General features: G+C 41.6%; 1 protein-coding gene and 2 long non-coding RNA genes across 3 annotated transcripts; all 3 read right to left on the bottom strand.

Moving 5' to 3' along the window:
* Positions 1–793: 793 nt before the first annotated feature.
* LOC139409860 (uncharacterized) lies at positions 794–15,007 on the bottom strand. Its single transcript, XM_071155248.1, has 12 exons — positions 14,657–15,007; positions 14,289–14,546; positions 13,257–13,556; positions 12,236–12,502; positions 12,055–12,138; positions 9,287–9,431; positions 9,013–9,074; positions 8,014–8,225; positions 7,676–7,926; positions 2,163–2,282; positions 1,873–2,029; positions 794–1,655 (listed from the first exon to the last, which is right to left on the bottom strand). The coding sequence occupies exons 2-12, from the start codon at positions 14,330–14,332 to the stop codon at positions 1,360–1,362; spliced, it is 1,938 nt and encodes a 645-aa protein (XP_071011349.1). The 5' UTR covers positions 14,333–14,546; positions 14,657–15,007; the 3' UTR covers positions 794–1,359.
* A 23-nt stretch (positions 15,008–15,030) lies between these two features.
* LOC139409859 (uncharacterized) lies at positions 15,031–16,334 on the bottom strand. The gene is made up of 3 exons (XR_011634438.1): positions 16,063–16,334; positions 15,366–15,971; positions 15,031–15,259 (listed from the first exon to the last, which is right to left on the bottom strand). It is a non-coding gene; the product is annotated as an uncharacterized lncRNA (long non-coding RNA).
* A 374-nt stretch (positions 16,335–16,708) lies between these two features.
* On the bottom strand, positions 16,709–18,107 carry LOC139409858 (uncharacterized). Its single transcript, XR_011634437.1, has 3 exons — positions 17,700–18,107; positions 17,199–17,477; positions 16,709–17,087 (listed from the first exon to the last, which is right to left on the bottom strand). It is a non-coding gene; the product is annotated as an uncharacterized lncRNA (long non-coding RNA).
* Positions 18,108–20,143: the final 2,036 nt, after the last annotated feature.

Below are 20,143 nucleotides of genomic sequence, written 5' to 3'. Positions count from 1 at the left end.
AGGCATATTGACATTAGGGAGAGGCATGCGTAGCCGAGTGATCATAGGGTCCAATGAGTAGCTGGACGAGCTGGAGCCATGGCGATTCAGACAGCTACCAGGCCGGGGCTAGCAGGCTAGCAGAAGGGCTTTAGAGGGACGTCACGATGGACGAAGTCTGTTGTAGCCCCCTTGTGCGGATTACGTCGGCAAACCAGTCGTGATGGATCAGCAGGGGTCTGTGTAGTAAAAGTGTCCAGGCCAATTGGCAAAATAGATATAGTAGCCCAAGAAAGCGACTGATGGACCACCTCAGCTAACAGTCCGGTATGCTCTAGACGGCTAGCAGATGGGTATTCAGGGGACGCCGCGACGGAGGGGCCTGTTGAAAACCCCTTGGGCGGTTTACGTTGGTAGTCCAGTTGTGATGGATCGGTGGGGTTCCATATCCGCAAGAAAAGGGGTCCAGGCAAAATATGTATTGTAGCCCAAGGAGTGGCTGATGGACCTCTTCAGCTTGCCGGGAGATCCAGGCTAGTTGGTGCTTGCTTCGGGACAGGGACGTTAGCCAAGAGAAGCTCATCAGGATTGCAGCTAGCTAGCTGCTATTGGGCTAGTGCAGTCTGTTGACTGCTGTTTATTGTATAAGAAGAGTTCAATAATGCAATTTACAATCTAAATAATGTATTTAATCAACAAAATATTAGGTTTAGGCCTACCAATATTGTAGGTTATTGCTCAGTGTGTACCCTAATCTTTATTGCATAGAAAAGCACATTTAATAAAAAAATTAAAAAACAAGCACAACAGTGTAGGCAATTGGTTAATATCAAGAATTGGTTACTATGTGATGCAAACTGTGACTATTAAGAGGGAATAACAGCAAGTACACTAATGATGAGGGTTTTGGCATTTTTGTCTTTCCTGATGAAATGAGGATAGCAATAATCATACATACTAGTTTTAGGATTTGCGGCAAAGATTTGTACCGTTATGACAGTGAAAGGGTAGAACAATAATTGGCCACGGATTAGATTCATGGTTTTATCCGAATGTGTGGATGAGACAACACCAAGATTCAAACAGGTAGAAAAAGTAATTGGTCATACTGTACATATTTCAGTGATTTAAAAAAAGTTTTAAAATATAGAAATATACATAAAATCTCAAAATATTGTTCAACTGAAATGTTTTCCCAAAAAGTTTACAAAATTAAAGACAACTGCAATACAATATATTTGTTCTCTAAATGCTCTGTTCATTATATCAATTTCAATGGATTTGATTTTCCCTGAGTTTTGGACCTTGTAAAAGCATACTCCCATAGTTTTTTGCAGGTAGCCACCACACTTCCATCATCTCCCACCCTTTGCCAAAATGCTACAAGAATGGCTGCAGCAAGGAGGTCACTCGATCGTCATTGCGTGGCAGTCTCTCCATGAACTCTTTGGTGGCCTTGATGGAGTCATGCATCCCCCAGGTCTCCACCATCAGCTCTGCAAGCTCCTCAGGGCTTTTTCGTCCCTCCAGAGCACTCTTGGGGATTGGCTTTTGTTCCTTATTCCTCATCATTGACTTAAGCTTCTTAATTTCGTCCTTTGACAGTTCTCTCAGCATGTCACCCAGGTTCTTTATCCACTGCTGCTCATTGAATCTTTTCATCTTAGCAGCATTATCTGATGAAAGTAGGGGAGGAGACATGGTGAGACCTGTGTGGCCAGGAACTTATTTAATGCAGCAGACAGATGAGATAACCATCTTCTCAGAATGTAGGCTACTGTATGTTATCAGATTGAATGTAATGTAGGATAACAGTACAGGTTTAAAATTAAATCTGTGTGTATGATAAAGCAAATATCCTGTCTGACTGGTTTGTAAGAAGGAAACGATTACCCCGTGGTGTGTTGAGAATCACTCGGCGACACCAGCGTTTCCTCGTCTTTAGCTTCGTCTCCAGAATTTTCATTTTGAGTTCTGTGATACTACGGTTCAAGAAGACCTCAAAGGTGGCGTGTTGGTATGTGCAATGTGCAATGTGCAAAGTGTATTTCTGAAAGAGTAAGTGATGGAGCATGTGAGGAAAAAAAGGAGAGATCGAGAGATGGACAAATGGTATGGATAGTCCTAATGGAAGGCAGAATAACATTATTAGCAAGATGTCTCTGGTTTTCTGTTCCACTTACTTTGGGTTGAACAAGAAAGCCTTGTTTGAGGTCAGAAGTCACACTATATTTGGCTGTGGGTGTCAGCATACAGGATGAGCTGGTCTTAATGAATGTGAACTCTTTGTGCTGATTTTCCACCTGTGAGAAAAATATTTTGACTCATACAGATTGAATAGGGTTTAGGAATGCTGAATCCCAAACCAGGCCTTTCATCTTCCCCCTCGCCCCTCGATTTGCACGTTCACATGCGCCTCCATCATATGCACAAGTGTCCAAATGCTGAAGGAGTGAACATTAGAGAGGGTGGGAGGGGCTAATTAGAACCGTAATTGGATCCTCTTGCCACTCTGGAAGTCACCCTCTTAGTTTTGTCAGCTACACGTGAAAATGGGGGGAACTCCGAGTGAGTTGGTAGGGGCAAGGGGCTGGTTTGGAATTCACAAGGCTTAGTTATTTTATTTTTTCTCCCTCATGTTACAATTTAAACAGACTCAGCGATATGACGTTGCAACGAGCATAAGGATGACCTGCAGATTCTGCAGATGAGGTTGATCCAAGACGTTGAAGTAGCAAAAAATATCCCATGTGCACTGCTGCAACATGATGGTCGTGTTTCCCTGCTCAGATGTTACATGCATCAACCAAATGGTTGTGTTCCATGTCGCCGACCGTGCCATTGGGCACCAGATTGCTATAACACGATGTGGTTAGCTGATACATAAAATACCTATCCAGGCATAAGATCTGGCATGCATCAGCAACGCATGGGCAGAGGAAGACGCCCGATATCTGCAGGACCAGAACAGCAGAGAAGTGTAGCCTCGCGATTCACATTCTTAGTTGTTGCGGAAATCGGCCCGATATTGCAGTTTACTTTGTGCATCACTGACTCGTAACTTTAAGTCGAGTTACACATTAATATAAATTGTAAGGTTCTGGGCCCGGTTTCCCTGTAGTGAAGGACCTTTTAAGCTCACAAGTATTTTAATGTTCCTATAACGTCTGGAGATGTCACGTGTTTCCCAAAACACCACGTAGAGAGAACGGTCACTAAGTGCATCGTTTGAGCATTTGTCGATACTGATAGGATCAAAAGAAAGGGAGCGCTACTCTCGGATCAGCTTAATCCATTCAAATCTTACCTTCAATGTATAATTATTCCACAATACTGATGACGGCTCAGCTCCTAGATAGAATCTAATGATGATTTGAAAAAAGTTGCAAGCTGCACACACTTAATCAGTCTCTCGTTCACAATTTGACAAGCACTTGACAAGTATCAGTCCCCCGCCTTCATCTGCCTTGTGTGGCCATAATGCTCACTAAAAATCCATGCCTTTTGCGGCCAATGTGGCCGTTTGGCACTCAGGTTGAATCTAAAAAGTTAAAAGCTAATTATAATTCCAGGGAAAGCTGTGCACTCACATGGCTCTCTCAGATGTAGCCAATGCCAGTCACATGATCAGGTCGTTCTGACAGGCATTTTAGCTAAGAAGTAAGCTACAAGTGAATGAAGACAGACACATCGGGGATGCAACTCTTATGGAATTCCGAGGGGCATATTGAAGATGTTAGAACTGTCCACATTTAGCCTACTTTTCATCAGCCAACAAGATGAGTAGGCCTAACGAACAGCCAAAACACTAGCCTACTATCCCCAATTTGTATTTAATTTTTGACCTTTATTTAACTAGGCAAGTCAGTTAAGAACAAATTCTTATTTTCAATGATGGCCTAGGAACAGTGGGTTAACTGCCTGTTCAGGGGCAGAACGACAGATTTGTACCTTGTCAGCTCGGGGATATGAACTTGCAACCTTCCGGTTACTAGTCCAACGCTCTAACCACTAGGCTACCCTGCCGCCCCAATAGGGAAAATGTTTACCTATTCGATTGGTCAACTTGTCCTTCTGCACAATAAATAAATATTCCAAACATACTCTGGGACAGTTGTAGGAGGCAATATATCCCAAATTAATACAACCACTTGCATACATTTTTTTTAAAGCAGTATAGTTTAGCTTCAAATGTTAAACTATTAGTCTATTTTTTCACATTATAAGCGCAGCAATGCGCACACAACAGTAAGTGTGAATATTCCAAAATGCAATCAATTAGCGGTTCTCAAAAGATGAAAATTATCTTCCCCAAACTTGAAACTTATGCACAGCCTATGTATGTATGACAGTTAAGCTCTACACCGCTTATAAAGCGGATTAATGTGCTTAATTTTAAGAAGTTATTAGACCACTTATTTAGCTGTGATACAAACCTTATTAAAGCATATAGGTCTATGGGCTAGGATACATGAGGTGTGCAACCACGGTTGGAAAAAGGTCGCAAAAAAAAGGTATGCAGTTTCTTATAATAAATTATTCACAAGTGATAGGCTAATATTGTCACCCGTCAGACTATTCTTAATTTAATGTTGTCTTTACATATGCTAAATCATTTATTGTGTGAAATTAGTTTTGATTTAGAATGGACCATTATCACGCACCTGTCTTGGAACAGGGGAAAAACAGAAAAAAAAATACACGTCATCTATGCACCTAAATAGCAAATGGAGGATGCTTTTCCCGTGGTTAATTTTCATGCCAGCCAGGTAGGCTATACTCCTGTTGTAAAGTGAAGCATTGTGCTTAATATTAGGAAAGTTGATGAATAAATAAATAAATAAATAAATATTGTAGGCCTAGCCTATAGAAAGCTGATGGATACTCCTCTTTTTAAGAGGCAATCAAAACTCTGTTTTCTCATGCAATTGCATAGCCCATAGAAATGTTGCGCAACATGGGGTAGGTAGGGTAGCATCTAACGATGCACTTAGCTGTTCTAACAGTGGTCTGAGGCGGTCTGTAAATAACAAGTGTTTTCAAGTGCAACTTTAGTAACGATGGTTTCGGGAAACAGCTCAGAGATATAACGATGCTCCTACAAAGGTTCCCTTTAGCCGTAAAGGGAAACTTCATCTCCAGCACCACCCCAACATACAGTGGCAAGAAAAAGTATGTGAACTCTTTGGAATTACCTGGATTTCTGCATAAATTGGTCATCAAATCTTCATCTAAGTCACAACAATAGACAAACATAGTGTGCTTAAACTAATAACGCAAATTATTGTATTTTTCCTTATCTAAATTGAATACTTCATTTAAACATTTGCAGTGTAGGTTTGAAAAAGTATATGAACCCCTAGGCTAATGACTTCTCCAAAAGCTAATTGGAGTCAGGAGTCAGCTAACCTAGAGTCCAATCAATGAGGCAAGATTGGAGATGTTGGTTAGAGCTGCCTTGCCCTATAAAAACACTCACACAATGTGAGTTTGCTATTCACAAGAAGCATCGCCTGATGTGAACCATGCCTCGAACAAAGATTAAGAATTGTTGACTTTCATAAAGCTGGAAAGGGTTACAAAAGTATCTCTAAAAGCCTTGATGTTAAGACAAATTGTCTATAAATGAGAAAGTTCAGTACTATTGCTACTCTCCCTAGGAGTGACCGTCCTGCAAAGATGACTGCAAGAGCACAGCGCAGAATGCTCAATGAGGTTAAGAAGAATCCTAGTGTCAGCTAAAGACTTACAGAAATCTCTGGAGGATGCTAACATCACTGTTGACGAGTCTATGATACGTAAAAGACTAACAAGGATAGTGTTCATGGGAGGACACCACAGAAGAAGCCACTGCTGTCCAAAAAACCCATTGCTGCACGTCTGAAGTTTGCAAAAGTGCACCTGGATGTTCCACCACGCTACTGGCAAAATATTCTGTGGACAGAAGAAACTACAGTCAAATTGTTTGGAAGGAACACACAACAAACACTATGTGTGGAGAAAAAAAAAGGCACAGCACACCATCATCAAAACCTCATCCCAACTGTAAACTATGGTGGCAGGAGCGTCATGGTTTGAGGCTGCTTTGCTGCCTCAGGGCCTGGACAGCTTGCTATCATAGACGGAAAAATGAATTCCCAAGTTTATCAAGACATTTTGCAGGAGAATGTTAGGCTATCTGTCTTCCAATTGAAGCTCAACAGAAGTTGGGTGATGCAACAGAACAACGACCCAAAACAGAACAGAAGAACAGAAGAAAATATGCCTTCTGGAGTGGCCCAGTCAGAGTCCTGACCTCAACCCGATTGAGATGCTGTGGCTTGACCTCAAGAGAACAGTTCACACCAGACATCCCAAGAATATTGCTGAACTGAAACAGTTTTGTAAAGAGGAATGGTCCAAAATTCCTCCTGACCGTTGTGCAGGTCTGATCCACAACTACAGAAAACATTTGGTTGAGGTTATTGCTGCAAAAGGAGGGTCAACCAGTTATTAAATCCAAGGGTTCACATACTTTCCCCACCCTGCACTGTGAATGTTTACACAGTGCGTTCAATAAATAAATGACATTTTATGACCAATTTATGCAGAAATCCAGGTATTTTCAAAGGGTTCACATACTCTTTCTTGCCACTGTATGTGAAAAATGCACGTTTTTGTTTTGTAGTAAAAAAGCTTGTGGAAGATAAGTGTTTCCAATGACCAAAAAATGTTTTGTCACGTGCCAAATACAACAGGTGTACAACCTTACCATGAAAAGCTTATTAAATAAATATTTGCAAAAAATATGTATAATAATCGTCAGTGTGCATCGTGTGATGTTGACAGTTTGTACCCAGATGGATTAAAATTATAACCGTTAGCTGCATTGACTTCAACTAAACACTTCACGTAGTTGTTGATCAGTCTCTCACATCTCTGAGGAGGAATTCTGGCCCACTCTTCCATGCACAACTTCTATAACTCTTCCACATTTGTGGGTTTTCAAGCATGAACCGCTTGTTTCAAGTCCTGCCTCAACATCTCCATTGGGATTAGGTCTGGACTTTGACTAGGCCATTCCAAGCCCTCAATTATGTTGCTTTTTAGCCATTTTCATGTCGACTTGATTGTGTGTTTTGGATCATTTTCTTAATGCAAGTCCCAGCTTCAGCTCAGACGGATGGCCTGGAGCCCACTTTTCTGGACGACATGGGTCCCATTATGCCTGGAGAACACCAAAAACTGCATTCCACAGTCAGAACCTTATGTCAAAGGTCAAGCATGGTGGTGCTGGTAGTGTGATGGTTTGGGGATGTTTTGCTGCCTCAGAACCTGGACAACTTGCCTTGATAGAAGGAACCATTAATTATACTCTGTATCAGAGAATACGGATGGCCTCCATCTCTAAACCTCCCTCCCTCTCTAAACCTCCCTCCCTCTCTAAGTGAGTAGGCATTTCCTACTAATTGATTGATGTCGTCATTGGAAGCACAATCTTTCTCTTTTTTTAATACAAAACACTCCATTTTCACATACAGTTTGTTGATGTTGGGATGGTGCTGGAGATGATGAATATGAAGTATATATATATTTTAATTTATTTCCCTTTATTTAGATCATTTTGGGAAACCAGGCCCAGGTAACTAATCAGTTATTCATAAGTTGACAAAATATTTGAAAAGGGAGAAGTTCATTTTCAGGGACTTGGACGTACCTGGTCTGGCGGCATGTCTCGGGGCAGCAGGAACACCCAGAGCCGTTGCTCTTCTGGAGTTGCTTCAGGCTCAAGGAACAGTAGCACCTGTCCTTGGATACGGTTGCTGTTGGATTGTTTTTTACGAGCTTTTCCATAATTTGAAAGCCCACTAATGCTTACAATCACGTGTGAGTGTGTCACCTTGGGTATTAAGAACTCCCTGTTCTTTCTGCATATGTGGGCCACAAGAAGGTTCTCAGCTGCAGATACTGGGAGAGATGAAATGCATGAAACCAATTTTTCATAATGTGTGGTATTTCAGTGCAGATTGGTGAAGACAACAACAATTCACTCACCCGTAACCTCGCAGTGAGGTAGATGTAGTTGGTACATATGTCCCTCTGGACTCCTGAGTTGAAACAGGGGGCCTGCAGGCTCATAGCTGGTGTTAGCAAGGATATCTCTGTCCCAGTGGACCACACTGTACTCCACAATTCCTGCCCCCCTCATCCCAAAAACCAGCCCTGTAGCTCTGCACTGAAACCTGCCACGAGACCCACACTGGAACCTGGGGAGCACCATGATGTATTTATTCTTATCTAACTAGACAAGTCAGTTAAGAACAAATTCTTATTTACAATGACAGCCTAGGAACAGTGGATCAACTACCTTGTTCAGGGACAGAATGACAGATTGTTTTACATTGTCAGCTCGGGGATTCGATCTAGCAACCTTTACTGGCCCAACCGCTAGGCTACCTGCCACCCCCATGAAATGGAGCGAGAATAAAATAGATGTGGGGCAAGTCTAAGAGTAACCAATGAGGGACGTGCCTTAAGATGGCGGCCTCCATGCACTTAATTACCACAAATGCCTCGTTTGCTAAGTTTTCTGTATTGAAGCTTGCTCTCATTACTCTTTTTTTGTATCTGCATTGGCAGAGTATACATAAATCCAATTCTAGCTCCCAGACCACGGCCATTGATTAGTAAACAGGGGTAAAACATAGGCTGGTATTCAAGCAATTGCAAAGAGTGGGTTTCCAGATAATGCTTTCAGAAGTGTGTTTGATTTGCACTGCAGCAAGTCCTGGATGCATGGGAGTTAACACTTGATTTAGAAACTGCCAGTCTCGTGGCATGATTAATTCAGTTTTGACTGCAAACCTGACTAAGAAGTCCTCCAGCATACAACCAGACAGCCAATTTAAAATGCACTAACTCACTACCTCCAATAAATTTGATCCCGAACATAGGCTTGCTTCAGCAATGTTTTGGCTGTGATTGGAAATAAAACATGAATACGCAAAGCCTAAAAACATATCTGTAATGGATCATTAAACCCAAAGTAGTTACCTGTAGGTAATCTTGTCTGTTATTGTTTTGTCAGGATCAAATTCTTCAATGAGGGGTTTTTTCTACACAAGTGGAAGACAACAGTGAGGTTAGCATATGCAAAACACATTATGTCTAAGTGAAAAATCCATTGAAAAAAGTTATTTATATGGCAATCACATCATGGGCAATAATTGAGAAACATGTCATATGGACTATTTTACACCAAAATCATCTTGTGAAAACACAGCTTGTGCTGTTCAATTTAAATCAATAACTCTACTGTTGAAAATACTTTAGAGGTCTCATTTGTCACAGCGGTAGATCCCAGGGAAGTAACGCGCTGATCGTGCCACCCAGGCTCCACATGAGCTGGCCACAGTTTGTAGCGGTTGTCCGCCAATAAGATGTCAAACTCAGTAATCATGTTGCTGGAGAGCCTGTGGAGAGGAATGATTCTACATTGTGACAGTTGTGGAGGCAGGCAGAGCCATAGATTTAGAGAATTCAACCAACTTTTAGAATGGATGCAATGTTAGCGCCTTTATTGTCAAATGTTTGATGATGTTACAATATGAGAGCGTCTCAGACCATTCCCCATGAAATGACCCGCTGCAAACAGAAAAACAGAGTTGAAAATAACTTTTTTATTCACTCACATTTGTGAATGTGGATCCATTCTGAATTGGCTCTAAATCAATTTATTACTGATTTTAACAACATTTCAGATAAGCATGCCCGTTTTAAAAAACGGAGAGTTCAAAATAGATCGAGCCTTTGGTTCACACCTGAATTATCTGAATTCATACGCAATAGAGATGCTATTATTATATTAACACTCTAGCTGACTGTACATGTACTGGAAATCCATATAAATTCTAGAAAACTGAAATCATTAAAGCGTGGTACTTCTACTCTTCCCTTACAAATGAATGTAGAGTCTGGCCCTATTACTGATAACTGATAGCATTAATGAATTTAAATCAACATTTTATTTCTGCAGGCTCTGACAGAATTCAAAAACCTACTCAGTATGACAATGTACTGGATGTTGATGAGGTAATTTTACTGAATCATTTTGAAAATGTCGGTCAGGGTTTTTCCTTTCAGCAGTTCAGACAATGAAGTCCTTGATGTGTTGTTGGCATTCGACATGAAATAAATCTACAGGGGCCGAACATTTGGCTAAAGGGTCTGCTCAAGTGTACAGCGTCCCTCATTGTGGGGTCAATAACCCACATCTTTAATTTAACATTTATCAGGAAATATTCCTCAAGTGTGGAAATCAACTTATGTGCTGCCACTGCATAAGGGCTTGTTGTGATCTTGACAACTATCGTCCCATATCAAGGTTTTCATATCAAGGTTGCAACTTCGTTCTTTTTTTGAATGTACATCAATCAGGATTTAGACCAGGGCACAGTACTATTACTGTAACCACATCAGTTGTAAATGATACTGTCAATGCTTTGGATGCTAAAATGAATTGTGCTGTCCTACTTACAGATTTGTCAAAAGTCTGATACAGTTGATCATTCTATCTTATTGAGTAAGTTGTCTGTGTTACACCTTGGCACTGATGCCCGTTTGTGATGTCACAATTATCTTAGTGACAGCCTCCCTCGCTATTATGATAGACTGGGTTAAATCCACATTTCTTGAAGTGCTTAAAGGGGTACCCCAGTGTTCGACTTTGGGGTCATTGTTGTTCACATTGTGTATAAATGACATTGGAAATACTGTTAACACCTGTAACATTCACCTCTACGCAGATGACAGTTATTTATCCCTGTGCCTCTTTAGTGCAGCAGGCCATTCGTGACATTCAGCATGATTGACTCATTCCAAAAATCACTTACTGATCTTACATTTGTGTTAAATGCAAATGAAACCAAGTTTATGCTGTTCTCTAGGTCTCCTAATGTTGACCTTAAGGACTTGCATATTTGCACTCCAAATGGAGCAAGGTTCTCACTATAAGTACTTGGGTATCTGGATTGATGACAAGTTGTCTATTGAAACACACATTGAAAACTTGACAAAGGAGCGGAGATCGACGATTGTTTTTTTATATAGAAATAAATCCTGCTTCAATTCTGAAAATAGAAGGAAGATTGTTCAAACAACGCTTCTCCCTGTAATAGACTATGATGACATTTATATGCACGCGCCAGCCTGTTTTGAAACCATTGGACTCAGTATTCCATTCAGCAATACGTTTTATCACTGGGGATGGTTTTAGGACTAGTCATTGTATTCTTTACAAACATGTGGGATGGACCTCTGTTTGTAAGAAGAGAGCTGCACTCTTATTTACTTACATAGCAGTCTTGCAGAAACTTTCTCTGTACATTACTTAATTGAGACATATAAATTAGCAAACCCGGTCTCAGGGATGGATAACTCTGGAAATCCTTTGGTCTCCACAGAATTGGGAAAATCTGCTTTTAGTTTTTTTGCCCCTTTGATTGGAGACTTATGTTACAGAATATGATTGCTTTTCTTAAATATGTTTAATCTTGTGTATTATGTGTTTTATTATAGTGTGTTTCATTTGTAATGAGTATGTAGGGCTGTTGTGTTTTATTTATAAACGTATACAGGACTCTTGTAAAATAGTTCTCAATGTGACTCCCTATTTACATAAAGGTTAATAAATAAGTATACTATGTTGTAGTGTCAACAAATTGCATATTTCCTTTCTCTGGACATTTTCAAAAGCTATCCAAAACAAACAGCCCAACCTGAAAGTGTAAATTATCACTTAGCATCAGCTATGGAGGAGTGTCGGGCCACTCTGGGAATGTTCTGACAGAAACATCAACATCCCAAAAAATAATTAAGATGCACTTGGGTACTGAACCGTTGTCTATGACTCTGCCTTCCTCCCGAGCCATTCGGAGAGTTTGGTTGTTGTGGTTTCTATGCTACCTAGCTATAATGCTAAGTTAGCTAGCTAGCTAACAGTTACGTTAGCAGGCTAGCTATCCAACTTTTTAATAGTTGCTAACTATCTAGCTAATGCTGCTATGTTAGAACAACAAACAAGAATGTTTTACTCACCATACAGTTTCTGTGAAGCTATTGCCGATCATGTATAGGTTAAGTTTCACAGCACCTTTGTCTGTGATTTCATTATTGCAAAGACTGAAAGAGAGAACATTATGTAGTTTTACGGCCTTAAAAGTGCAATCTGCAATAGTTATTGCTGTTCAATGGACATTCCACTTGATATTGTCCTTACTTCAGGACTTGAACTTTGTGCAGATGTGGGAGCAGCACGTCCAGTTGTGTGTCAGTGAGGTGGCAGTCACTGAGGTCCAGCTCGGAAAGCCCTTCCGAGTGTTCTAGAACCAAGGCAAGTGTTGAACAGGCCCTCGAGTCTAAAGGGCTATGACTGAGGTCCACCTTCTTTTCTAGGGCTCTGGAGAGTAATGAAGCAAGCCTCACTGACCTGTCGCAATCCACAAATATCAAGTGCAGGAGTTGCAGCAGAAGAGGTTTTCCAAAGCTATTGTGTAACAAAGTTGTTGGGGAATAATCAGAATTGGTTGGTAACATAGGTAATATGTTTTATATTCATCATATGTTTGTAAGTTACTTCTCATCAGAATGTTATTTTTGTATAATACTGTGGCGGGGTTGCAGTATCTGTTCTATGTCAAGACTAAGTTGCTTGGGCCGGAGAGAGGGGAGAGGTCAAGCGTGTATCTCTTGGCTCCACAATGTCTGTGTGCCAGTCAGTGTGTCTCTGTGATCTTGTCAAGATAGGATGGATTTGATATATGCCTGTTGATATGGAGGATTTGTTTATGGTTCTGAGTTTGAGAAGAGAGCATAGTTTAGGAGACAAAGCTGAACGATAAATTATGCCTATGCTGTCTGGCTGTGTGTGTCTTTGCTATAAAGGATCTCAGTAACAATGTGTGAGGTACTGTCAGAGAATTCATTGATAGACACTGAATTGATCTGAGAATCACAGGGTTGTGATAGAGCTCATATAATTAAAGATGGACTTTGTGATAACTAACTCTGACTTGTGTGTGGTTTGCTCTCATGATTTGGTAAATAGAGGAAATTTCCACAACAAAATCAAACAATGTCATTAGCCTACTGGATGTTCAAATGTAAAATTCACAAGATCACAGAATGGTTGTGTGCAATTGCCATTTACTGCAGGAGTAAACGTTGGATTCAGGAGAGGACATTATAAGTTGTCAGACAAATGTTAAAACAAGGAATCTTTCTTAAGACAGGCATCTCACCTCATATGAATCCTGTGCAAAACATGAAACAGCTCCTCTATTCCTTCATCCTCAACATGGCAGTCGTGTAGGATCAGCTCTGTGTCACCATCAGCTTCCTGGATGGCCGCGGAGATTACCCTACAGTCTCCAAAACTGAGGCTCAAAACAGTCTTCTCCTGCCCAAACAGGTCCATGGCAGAGGAGCAGGAGAGGTCCAGTTTGTGATGCAGCAGTGTCAGGAGTGCAGGTGCCACTCCTCTCCTCCTTCTCACTACTGCACAGGTATGGAGCAGCTCCAGCAATAGTTTCCTTTCGACCCTGCAAGGTAAGCAGAAATTGGTGGACAAGTACATTGGAACAGTATTCTACTACAGCTTGGTCTCTCCGACTACACAAAGGATAATACAATTTTTTGGTGGGGGTTACAGCCAATACCTATGATATGTTGCAAATGGTCTGGTTACTTCAGACAGAAACGAAAGTTGCATGTTCGAATTGCGTTGGGGACAACTTCAGCATCTTAGCTAATTAGGAACTTTAGCTAACCACAACCATAGCGTTTTACAAGCATGTTAGCTAACCCTAACCAGGTTAAGCTAACCTGCTAGCAGGGCCTCCCGGGTGGCGCAGTGCTCTAAGGCACTGCATTGCAGTGCTAGCTGTGCCACCAGAGACTCTGGGTTCGAGCCCAGGCTCCGCCGCAGCCGGCCGCGTCCATGGGGCGATGCACAATTGGCCCAGCGTCTTCCGGGTTAGTGGCCGGCAGGGATTTGTCTCATCGCGCTGATAGTGATGTTAAGCTAACCTGCTAGCTAAAATTAGCATCAAATGCCGCCAAGACGTATGAAACTGTAAGACCGCTATTCCAACGCCACAGGACCATTTGTAACATTTCATATAAATTAAAGGAACACAAAAAAACATAATATAATGCAAATGGGTGTGCGACCAGGTTGTCTGTTCACGTCGCTCATACCCAAAAACACAAACTTCAATCAAGTAAAAGTCACATTCAAGGTAAGGGATGCTGATAGACAATTGGACAGTGACCTGAGCTCAGAGACTCTGTGTAGAAGAGTCAGAATGCTCTCCATTTCCTCCTTTGGAATGATGGTCAACAACAAGTTGAGTTTGACACCGTCACTGTAGTGCAGGGCAAAACGAAGCGCTTCACAGTCATCATGGTTCAAAACCAGGTTGTTCAGGTCGATCCAGTCATCTGATGACTTCACTAAACTGTTCACCAAGTGACCAGCACGTTGCTCATGTATTTCTCTCAGAGCTGTCCTCTCAAACTGGGAGCTTGTCCTGCAGACACAAAGGAATACGGTACCAAGTGATATAATTACTATAACAGGAAAACAACATTTTCATTGTTGGAATCATGCAACATATTCGATATCTTGTGTCACCCAGACCTTTGAAAGTGAACATTCTTCAGCAAAGGGAGGAGATAAGGTATGCATTGGTCTCTGATTCTGCTCCTCCTGAGGTTGATGGTGATGGGTTGTGTGGTGGTCTTCAGCAGGTAGTGAAGCACATCCCAGTCCAGTGTACAGTTAGACAGATCACTACCCGACTTTTCCAGAAAGCATTGGGTCAGTTCCTCATCCTGAGCCTCATACACCACAACAGCCAGCTGCTGCCGAGTCTCCTTACTCAGTCTGTCATGGAAACATAAACAAACCCATCTTTCAAAACAATAGCACACCTCACAAAACAAAAGTCCATATTTTTTCAAGTGTGAAGAAGATCTAGAAACTTGCCTGATAGTGAGTGGACCCTGATGACACAACAAGGTAGTGAGAAGGAAACCCTGGATTGGACAGTCTATCAGATTTAAGACCCTTACAGTCCAAACTCTAAGGAGTAAAGCTAAACCACTGAGCACTCTACACTGCACCCCTTCTTTTGGAATTGACCTAGACAAGACAAGAGTCAGCTCCTCAACGACCATTGGTCTTCGGCATGTCATTGACCTTGCCAATCTGGCCAGCTTTGCTGTTGACATTTCGTTTACCCTGGAAGTCAATACAAAAAAAAGAGGACTTATTCTGCAAATCATGATCAAAATGCTTTTTTTTACCCCCACCATTCTACATTAAAATACCACTATCAAAATCATACTTAAGTTTGTGAAACTCTTTCACTTGCTTGAAGAGTAATGCAGCTCCTTGGAATGAGATACTATCTGGGATGAGACTGACGCTGAGTTTTTCTCCAGGGGCAGATTGGCCTAGGACTGCACCTACTGCCTTGCAGGTTACAGTGGGCAACCACCCTGACAATGTGATGGTGTAGTCTAGGGCCTGGAGGAGTGAGGAGGCTAGCTGTGCATCCCATTCTGAGCCGACAGGGAGTGCACCCCACAGAGACAGCTGGAACTGGTCAACACAGCTTAGAGAGCCCTTTCTCTCCGAGAGGTCTATGGACCAGACTGCAGGGGCTGACCGATAAACAGGAAGTAATGCGTGACAAACTTTTCTGCCTGTTTGAGTCTCGTAGTCTTTCCAATGTGAGAACAGATCTAACAGAAACAAGCACCTTTCTGGAGAGTCGTCTGAATGAGCAAACCCAAGAACTGACAACAGTTCCTCAACAGAGCTCTGTCCTGTCTCCGTGTTGTCCAGATCTCCATGATCAAGCAGGTGCAAAAGGAAGAATCTCTTTAGTTGCTCAGAAGTCAGTGTAGGCATCTTCACCTCTGTATCACTCTCATTTTGAGGAATAATCCTGCCAGAAAACAATGTGTTAGGCCATGAAAGGGTGGAACAACTATTATCACCTACTGTATGTGTTTGAAAGGGACTGACCATTGACCTACCTCAGTTGTGAAATATATGGTAGGCACCGAAGAAAACTCTCTATTTTGCTTTTATCAGTTTCTAGCCAGCCCTTCAGTCTAACTGGTTTCTTCTCTGTTTGGAGTTTCAGCACCTCAAGTAGGATGGAGGCCTTGTCTGTACCGAGGTCAAGGACCCAGGCTGCAGGCTGAGCTGACTGAAAGACTGTCAACAATGATGGGAGAATTTGGCCCTCCAATTCAAGTTCAAACGACTTTGCAGAGGAGTATAAATCTAGCAGAAAATCACTCTGTTCGTCTTTGTTATCACTCGCAAAAGGGAAGTTTGAGTAGCTGCATACTGTCGACAGCATCCTCAGTGTCTCCTCTCCTGTCTCAAGCTGATGCTGCTTTGCAAAACAGAATAGTTTCAAAAGGCCTTCAATGGTTCCTTTAGTGTCATCATACTGGATCAGAATGCAGTCATTGAACCTGTTCACAGAGAACTTTTTTTTAATGACCACACTCCATTAGGACCTTTATGCTAAAGCTATAGACAATGAAAAGTGTTAGCCTGTAAATCGCATAAACAAAATGGGTTTCAATCAGACAAATAACAAAACATAACTTGCCTTAGCTGTGAAATATAAGGCAAACAATGAATGAGGCTCATGTCACACTCATCATTTGACCACCACAGCTCCACTGGTTTCTTCACGTTTTGGAGTTTCATCACATCAAGGAGGACAGAGGCCTTCGTATCAGCAAAGTGTATGTACCAGACTGCAGGAAATGACTTGAAAACTGGCTGCAATGTTGGTAAAACTGCTACACCTTCATCATTCTCATATTTTCCTATATGTTGGTACAAACTCAAAATGAATTTGCTCTGTTCCTCTAAAGAATATGTGCTAGCCAGACAAAGCACTGCTTGCAGGTCCTCTACCCGTTTCAGTCCTGTCTCCATCTGGTACAGAGCCCCGTGCAGCAAGATATCCTGCTGGAATGACCTCACCTCCATTTTCCATGCCACTAATGATCGTCTCAGATCAACAGGTTCAACAAACCTAAAATAATGGTTTTATACAATGGTTATACAGTTATCATAATGATGTTTGAGCTCAGCTACATAATAAACAACCTACATAATGACCCTCCAGTACATTTTATGTACCCACCTGATAGCCTCAACGTTTGGCAAATGGTCAAATATGCTCTTTCCCAAGGAATTAGCTGCATGCAGTGAGTTGTCAACCAAATGTAGACAGAGTTTGACCTTCTCTGGTCTCTTGTGCTTCAGGACCTCTCCCACTCTCTCCCACACCTTTTGGTCCTGTTTCTCCATGACTCTTAAGTGAATTTCATATTCACACAGTCTTAGCAAGCCTTCAGAGTCACTCGGGTTCCCTGAGTGAAGAGCAGCTTTCCACACCTGACATTGTGTAGTGGGATCCAATCTATTAACACAAGTTATGTTACTGTAATTATCTAAAGGCAAGATGATTGTGTTCAAACCATGTTATGTACCATGTCAATGTGATACTTTCAGAATCTGTTAAAGTATTGATACAATATCTTACCAATTAGTATGAATATACTGTCTAAACTCTTCCAGCCAGAGCTGAGAGCACTTCCAAAGCTACAAGCATAGTGGAAAGGATCACTGATAGCAGACTCACCTGAGACATTGAAGATTTTTCAAAGAGCCCAGAATCAGCCTTAATCCTGGATCAGAGAAAGTGCAGTCAATCAGGTACAGACAGACATTCTTGTTTGTGGACTGGTTGATCACATATGACACAGCACAGCACTGTTGAGGATCGAGATATTGTCCACTGAGATCAAGCTCATAATCCACTTTTTGTAGAAGGAGTGAACAGGCTTCGGGTGACTGGTGCTCATACAAGCACTGGCAAACGAAGAGGAGATCAGCATCCAACTCGGTATGGGACTCATCATGTCCGTGTAGTATTGCAGGCCCGAGGAAGGTGTCTATGACTTTCTCAAGGTATATGTCAGATATTTCCCTTATCTGGTCCTCTGGCACTACACAGTTAATCAATTCAGCAATGTCACTGGACAATAGTCCACAGAGGAAGGACACAATGTACTTCAAGTACTTTCCTTCTTCTGTCTGACACTGTTGAAGGACGGAGGTGATGTTTCCAGGTGTCATCAACAGAAAAAGAGCAGCCCAAAACTCCTGCATCGTGTTGTGGAGAAAAGCAAACGAATGGCCAGTTGACGATTCCTTTGCTGCACTGGATGACAAGAACGCATGTTGAACACTGTTGTCCTTGCAATCCATTTCTGTCAAGTTTACGGTTTTCGCAAGTAAAGCTTGGAAAGAGTTTATAGCTAGAAACTTGATGTTCCCCATATTGTCATGAATGTACTTATCCAGATACTCAACATTTTGGTCACCATGTCTTTTCATGCAATGACGAAAGATCCGCACATACATTTCTGTTATGGTGCATGGGTGGTTTTTAGCCTCACAGGGACTAAATGAAATACAAGCAGTCACTATGAAAGCGTACATTGGGACATGGCATAGACTGAATAGTGCGTCGTTGCTCGTAACACTACAAACATAGTCATCCTCAGTGCCTAACATCCACTTTAAGTAAGCATGGATGGACTCATTGTTGAATCCTTGGACCTCCACTCTGTAAGACGGCCAGTCAGATAAAAACTTGCAGTCTTCTGCCTCTGGTCTGCACGTGGTCAGAATCTTGGCATCACACAGAAGTTCTTTTGCCAAAATGTTATTTAGCACGGGGTTGCCAATCACATCCATGATCCCATCAAACACAAAGATAACATTTTCTGAATTATTTTGAATATCACACAGCACCACATCCTCTGTGCCTTCCTCTGGCTTTAGGTATCTTTCAAACAGCAGAGACCTCAAGGATGAGGGCTGTGAAGAGTGAGACATTGATGTCATCGAAGGCTCATCAAAATAAAACATATAACTCTCTTGAGGATTCTCATTCTCTGCCCAGATATTTAAAACTTGCTGGACAACAGTTGTCTTTCCAATGCCAGGTTTACCAACAAGTAGAATCTTTTTCTCACTGCTTTCCAGTAAGTGACCAGGGGACAGTTTTCCCTTGTCTCTTGGAATGTAAGTCTTAAGTTTCTTAGAGCGTGCTTTTTTGTACTTGCTTTTAGTTTTGGACAGCTCACTCGAGTCGGTGTCCAAAACGACAGGAATGTAAGTAAAGGGTTTGAATTTTGCCTTGTCTTTGAGGAAATGCATGTGCTGGTCCCATTTTGCATGAAGAAACTCAACGGCTTTCGTTCGCAGCTGCCTTTTGTACCTCTCACAAGGCCCTGATTCTGGAGAGAAAACAGACAAGAATAATGAGAAAACACTAACATTTCCTTACATTTTCCTTACAATGACTACTTCAACCTTGTGATGCTACAAACTTGTTGGATTCATTTGCAGTTTGTTTTGGTTGTGTTTCAGATTATTTGAATGAAATGAATGGTAAACTATGTATTGTGTCATTTTGGAATCACTTATTGTAAATAAGAATATAATATTTCTAAACACTTCTACATTAATGTGGATGCTACCATGACTATGGATAATCCTGAATGAATCGTGAATAATGATGTGTGAAAGTTAGAGGGTCAAAGATCATACCCCAAGACATGCCCTACCCTGTAATCTCAACTCTATTGTCGTATACTAGCAGCTGGATCACGTTACGTACCAGAGACGAGGCCACTCTGTAAATCTGGGTCATCCGTAAACGAAAAGCAGCTGATCCATTGATGTAAATCTGGGTGGCGAGGTTGATTCTGGGTAGGGTTTGTTCTTGGTAAGGTTTGGTTCCTTGTGTTGTACAATATTTTTAACAGTTCATAGCTGGCATATTCCCCTTTCTTGATAATCATGTCCAGCATCTTTCTGGTTTTGACAGACCTCTTTTTATGGGATTTAATTTCTCTAACTTGTTTTTCGCTGAAGATGTTATTCTTTCGCAACTCATCAACGACCAAGAAGGGTTTCTGGAGGTGACCCTCAAGAAGAGCTCTGCCATTTTGGACATACTCAAAAGCAGACTGCTGTGTGCTTGCCATGTTGTGGGTTCCCTTACAGCTTCAT

The sequence above is a fragment of the Oncorhynchus clarkii genome, chromosome 5, assembly GCF_045791955.1.
Source record: "Oncorhynchus clarkii lewisi isolate Uvic-CL-2024 chromosome 5, UVic_Ocla_1.0, whole genome shotgun sequence".
Lineage (NCBI taxonomy): Eukaryota > Metazoa > Chordata > Actinopteri > Salmoniformes > Salmonidae > Oncorhynchus > Oncorhynchus clarkii.
This window is presented reverse-complemented; position numbering and strand designations above follow the sequence as displayed.

What these genes read in the sequence shown, in the direction of transcription:
- LOC139409860 (XM_071155248.1), bottom strand. Translation starts at nt 14,332, where the DNA reads ATGGAGAGCATTCTGACTCTTCTACACAGAGTCTCTGAGCTCAG. An exon ending in CACAAAGTTCAAGTCCTGAA is followed by an intron (nt 12,139 to 12,235) that starts GTAAGGACAATA and finishes TCTCTCTTTCAG; the next exon opens with TCTTTGCAATAATGAAATCA. An exon ending in ACAGACAAGATTACCTACAG is followed by an intron (nt 8,226 to 9,012) that starts GTAACTACTTTG and finishes GGTGCTCCCCAG; the next exon opens with GTTCCAGTGTGGGTCTCGTG.